Source organism: Piliocolobus tephrosceles, chromosome 10 (assembly GCF_002776525.5).
Source record: "Piliocolobus tephrosceles isolate RC106 chromosome 10, ASM277652v3, whole genome shotgun sequence".
Lineage (NCBI taxonomy): Eukaryota > Metazoa > Chordata > Mammalia > Primates > Cercopithecidae > Piliocolobus > Piliocolobus tephrosceles.
In genome coordinates, this window is record NC_045443.1 from 106,514,649 (window position 1) to 106,520,648 (window position 6,000).

General features: G+C 43.8%; 1 protein-coding gene across 1 annotated transcript in view; it reads right to left on the bottom strand.

The window, feature by feature from the left end:
• SVOP (SV2 related protein) overlaps positions 1-6,000 on the bottom strand; it is a 102,888-nt gene that overhangs the window by 63,777 nt on the left and 33,111 nt on the right. The window contains exons 3-4 of the mRNA XM_023199050.2: positions 2,347-2,432; positions 1,173-1,271 (exon numbers count right to left, since the gene is read on the bottom strand). Coding sequence (XP_023054818.1) covers positions 1,173-1,271; positions 2,347-2,432 — 185 coding nt within the window. The remainder of the gene's footprint in view (positions 1-1,172; positions 1,272-2,346; positions 2,433-6,000) is intronic.

Genomic DNA, 6,000 nt, shown 5'->3' on the forward strand with positions numbered 1-6,000 from the left:
TGCCATGAAACTCTTCCCACTGAACTTCACAACCTTATTGCTAATATCAGACTGGGCCATGCTGTGTGGAAGGCACTCAGGCCATTCCAGAACAGTTATCTACAAAAAACAACGTTCTGGGAGGCATCCTGAATTGGCAATGACTCCAACACTGATGGAGATCACAGACCTTGAGCAAGTGATTAACCTCTCTGTGCCTCATCTTGCTCAACTAACCATAGTGCCTAGCTCATAGGTCTGTGAGGATTAAAGAGCACATGTACGTTATGCATATATTGTATGCAATGTAGGTAAAGGCCTTTGCACAGTAAATGCTCTGTAAGTATTAGCTTTTGTGATTATCATTATTATCCTCTTATCCAGCCTGGCCATTCCTCTCTCTCTCTCAATCTTTTTTTTTTTTTTAATTTGAGGTGGAGTCCTGCTCTGTCACCCAGGCCAGAGTGCAATGGCACAATCTCAGCTCACTGCAACCTCTGCCTCCCAGATTAAAGCAATTCTCCTGTCTCAGCCTCCCAAGTAGCTGGGATGACAGGTGCCCGCCACCATGCCCCGCTAATTTTTGTATTTTTAATAGAGATGGAGTTTCACCATATTGGTCAGACTGGTCTCAAACTCCTGACCTCAGGTGGTCCACCCACCTCGGCCTTCCAAAATGCTGGGATTACAGGCGTGAGCCACTGCGCCCAGTCCATTCCTCTCTCTTTTAAGAGGTTGCTGCTGATCTCTCCCTGACAAAAAGTGACTGCAGCCTCCTCCTTCAGGCCTTAATTCCAGGGAGCAATAGCTCCAATTTATTGAACACCTACTCTATGCCAGGCACTGTGTTGTTTCTAGTCCTCACATCATCCTGGGAGTGTAGGGATTGGCATCTCCTGTTTGCAGCCAAGAAAACAGGCGTACAGAGTTTAAGTGATACGCACAGGTGGGTTTCAAGCTCCCAGCAATAGAACAGGATGCCTGGGACACCCTCCCAAGTAGCTGGACCTCCGGGTGAAGTAGAGTTGGCTGTAAACCTGCTAGGATACATGAGGTGGGGATGGGACAGTGTTGCCATCAGGGCTTAATTCTTTTTGGCTGAGCCTTCAGCAGCAGGAGAAGGGAGATATTCCGCAGGACACCCCAGCGGAGCAGAACTGTACGCAACAGGAGGGAGCTGCTGGGCTGCCTACCGAGGTCAGCAAAGCCACCTGCCAGCTTGGGAGCCTCCACTCGCAATGCAGCTGTGGCGCCAGGATGCTGAGGATCATCATCTCCATGGCATCAGCCATCTGCAGAGAGGAGGGAGACATCATGAGGCCAGGATGCTGCTTGGTGCTGGGGAAGGCTGGCCAAGTCCATAACCTCAGAGACAGAGACTGTAGCGCACCCCTGTCTACCCGCTGCCAAGTGCCCTGCTGCACACCAAACCACACTCAAAGCTCCAGCAGTTAAAACCATGCATTACCATTGCAGGAATAGACAAATAGACATTTTATATTACTTTCATGTGTTTTTTGTGTTTTAAAAAATATGGACACGTTGCAAACGAAGTGGGAAAACATGTTTCTAAAATCTGAGAAAAAAACATTTTTATAGAAGCAGAGAGACAATGATATTTTCAGTGCAATTAAAGACTGGCTTGTCTTTGGCTTATAGGTCATTTGTTCATGTAGAATAGAATATAATTGTCAGTATAGTTAACAAGTGTGACCTTTTAATACAATAAAACAGACTCGGAATCCCCAGCAATTAAACATCATGTACCTTTATGAGACTAGACAGACTAGGATAGACATGGAATCTAGAAGCACGCCTATGTGGCCATGGGAATTTGGTATACAATAAAGGCAACTTTTCCGATTAGTGGGGGAAATGTTGTGGGAAAATTGACGATCCATTTGGAAAAATATATATTTAGATCACCATCTCCTGCCATTCACAAAAATTAATTTCAAGTATATCAAAGGTTTGGCTGTGCTGTTTGCCATAGCTAGGGGATTTGAATGAGGGAGCATGAGAGTCTTGAAGCAGAAGGCACATTTTTAATCTATGCCTGCTTTTCTAGGGAGAGCTCTACAGCTGACATCGTAATCTCATAGTAGCCCTGAGCCCAAAGAGTTGAAAGCCACTTAATTAGCTAGAAACTTCAACTCCTCCTTGGGGACAACTGCCAAGCACACCCAGCTCTCCTCAGGCACAGACCTCGTTATCACCACTTATCACGCCACATAAATTTTGTTGATTGGAATTCAAGCAAAGGCTCCATGTGCAAAGAACTGTGTCCTTCCTTGCAGACCATGGAAACCCAGCTGAGCAGCATGGGGGTTTCTTGGAGGCTGAGCCACTGCCCCCGGAAATACTTGCCCAAGCCAAGCCGGTGAGAACAGACAGCTTCCACTGAAATTTTCCAAAGCCAATGGCTTCCACCGCATCTTCCACCATGAAAGTATCTGGGAAGGAGAAAGGGAGAGGGAAGGAAGGAATCAGTGCACCTTGCAGTTGTCCTAGTGTGGGGTTTTCTGGGGTGGTCCCCAGCCAAGCTAATTAAAGGCAGCACATGCTGCTTTTAGAACTTATCCTAGAAACATATTCCAATGTGAAGTGATGTCCTACAATTGCAGCATGACTTACAATAGGAGAAATGGAAAAACCCAGAACGTGCATCAATAGGGGGTTGGCTAAATAAATTATTAAGTAGATATTATACATATATAAATTATTAAATATCCACATTATGAAATATGACCCAACTGTTAACAAGAATGTGCAGATATAGAAAGATACACAAAGTATATTGTTAATTAATGTTTAAAAACACAACAAGATCGACAACAAGGTATTTAGCATGGTTCTATTCTTGGATATGTATGCATGTGGGTGTATATATATGCACATGTATCTATCCATAGAATATATACAAGACTTTGAATTATGGTTTAATTTGTTTGTTGTCAGAGGGAGGAAGGAAAAAATTACATGAGAATTAACTTCCTTTTACAATTTATTACTTCCATGGCCAGAAAAAAAAAAATACTTTTTTGTTTGTTTTGATTTTGTTTTGAGACAGGGTCTTGCTCTGTTGCCCAGGCTGGAGCTCGGTGGTATAATCATAGCTCACTGCAGCCTCGATCTCCTGGCTCAAGTCATCCTCCTGCCTCAGCCTCCCAAGTAGCTGGGACTACAAGCCCATGCCACCATGCCCAGATAAATTTTTTCTATTTCTGTAGAGATGAGATCTCACTATGTTGCCCAGGCTGGTCTTGAACTCCTGAGCTCAAGCTATCTTCCCACCTCAGCCTCCCAAAGTGTTAGGATTACCGATGTGAACCACCATGCCCGGCCTGAAATACTTTTGAAAGGCACAATTCCATCTGCACTCCAATGGAAAGATGTGCACACTATGTTGTTAAGTGAAAAGCGAAAGTTGTGGAGAGGTAGGTGCCGTAGGAGCTGTCTTTGTGATAAAATGTATATACGTGTATGTGTGCCAAGCAGGGGAAGTAAGACTGAGTGGACATCTTACAAACTGCTTACCAGGCTCATCTTTGAAAACAACATTCACTTTCCTACTTTGAGCATTTCTTTAATGTCTGAATGCTTTTCAAATAAACAGGTGTTATTTTTATGCTCGGAAAAAGACACAGATATAATTTATAAACTAATAAGTGTTTTGAAACATACTAAAAGACAGCCGGATGCTATGGCTCATGCCTGTAATCCCAGCACTTTGGGAGGCTGAGGCAGGAGGATCACTTGAGACCTGGAGTTTCAGAGCAGCCTGGGTAGCATATTGAGACCCCATCTCTACTAAAAATATTTTTAAAAAGTAGCTGTGAGTGGTGGCTCACGCCTATGGTCCTAGCTACCTGGGAGGCTGAGGGAGGAAGATGGTTTGAGCCAAGGAGGTTTCAAGGTTGCAGTGAGCTGTGATCATGCCACTGCACTCCAGCCTGGGTGACAGAGCAAGATTCTGTCTCAAAAAAAAAAAAAAAAAAAAATCAAAAAACCAAAACTAAACTAAACTAAAACACTAAACCCAATGTGCTATGCTGGATTGTATCTGGGAACAGCACAAATGCAATGACTGATGAAATCAGAATAAAGTCTGGAGCTGAGCTAATAGTAGCACACTAAAGTTAATTTTTTTAGTTTAGTTGTTAACATTAGGGGAGGCTGGGTAAAGGGTATGTGAGAACTGTCTATATTATATCTGCATTTTTTTTTGCAAAGCTAAAATAATTCCAAAATGAACAGTTAATTAAGAAATAAAAATACAGCTGGGCACAGTGGCTGCACACTTTGGGAGGCCAAGGCGAGCAGATCACCTGAGGCCAGGAGTTTGAGACCATCCTGGCCAACATGGCGAAACCCCGTCTCTACTAGAAATACAAAAATTAGCCAGGTGTGGTGGTGTATGCCTGTAGTCTCAGTTACTCAGGAGGCTGAGGCAGGAGAATCACTTGAACCCAGGAGGCGGAGGTTACAGTGAGCTGAGACTGACTGCACCACTGCACTTCAGCCTGGGTGACAGAGTGAGTTTCCATCTGAAAAAAATAAAAATACTAAAGGAGGATGCTTGGGTGGCCCCATGGGTGACCTCCAAGGATCTCATCAGCCCCTGCTGGGAGGTGTCATTTTTTTGGAATTTCAACCATGGGCCTTGTACGTCAATCATAATTTTTTCCGGAAGTGTGAGCTGGTGTTGATCACATTAGCAGGTTGTGGTTTCCTCCAGCAAAATGTATCATCCATAAGAAGAACAGTAGTAACACTATTGTGGGGCATTTACTGAGTGCTCACTATCTGCAAGGCACTGTGCCAAAAGCTAGATGTGCATTATTTCACTTAATCCCCATCACAATCCTATGAGTTAAGGCCTAGTATTAGCCCCATTTTACAGAGGAGGACATGGATTTGCCCTGTGTTTCACAGAGTTGGGAGTAGAGCCCAGATCAGACTGAGAGTAAAGCCTCAGCTTCCCTCCATCCCCTGTTATTGCCACGTTATCTCTGCCAGCAATAGGCTGTGCGTTCACATCATTAGTCCTCTCTTAGATTTGGAATCTGAGGCTTTTCAGGAATGCATAGAATGTTTTCATTCATCAGCATCAAGAAGCAAGGGAAGCTGGAAACCAGGTCCCACAGCACTGCCTCAGAGGCAGCACAAGGTCATGGGTAAGAATGTGGGCTCTGAGGCCGGATTGCCTGGGCGTAAATCCAAATTGGCTAATTCCTAGCTGTATAACCCTCAGTAAGATACTTAACCCTTCTGTGCTTCAGTTTCCTCACCTGCAAAATGGGGAAGATGTTGGTAATAGATCCAATTGGAACTGTTGTGAGGATTAAATGGATAAAACATGTAAACTGGTTAGAGCAGTGCCTGGCAAAGAGTAAATCCTCAGCCAATGTTAGCTGCTCCCATACCATCATCAGTGTCACCATTGCCATCACACTATCATCATAACCAACATCACCACCACTGTCATTACACTGTCATCCCCACCATCACACTATCACCGTTTTCACTATCAGCATCACCACCACTATCATCACCATCATCACCACCACGGCCATCATCTTCATCATCACCACCACCATTATCATCATCTTCAGCATCACCACCATCATCATCACCACCATCATCATCACTATCATCATCATCACCTTCATAACCACCATATTCATCATCATCATTACTATCATCACCATCAGCATCATAACCCCATCTTCATCATCATCACTATCACTATCATCATCATTAGCATTGCCAACCTTATCATCACCATCTTCATCATTATCATCATCATCATGATCACCATCATCATCACCATAATCATCACTATCACCATCATCATCACTATCACCATCATTATCACCACAACTATCATCATCACCACCACTATCATCACTGTCATCACCACCATTGCCATCATCTTCATTATCATCACCACCACCATCATGATCATCATCACCACCATCATCATCACCATCATAACCCCATCTTCATCATCATCATCAC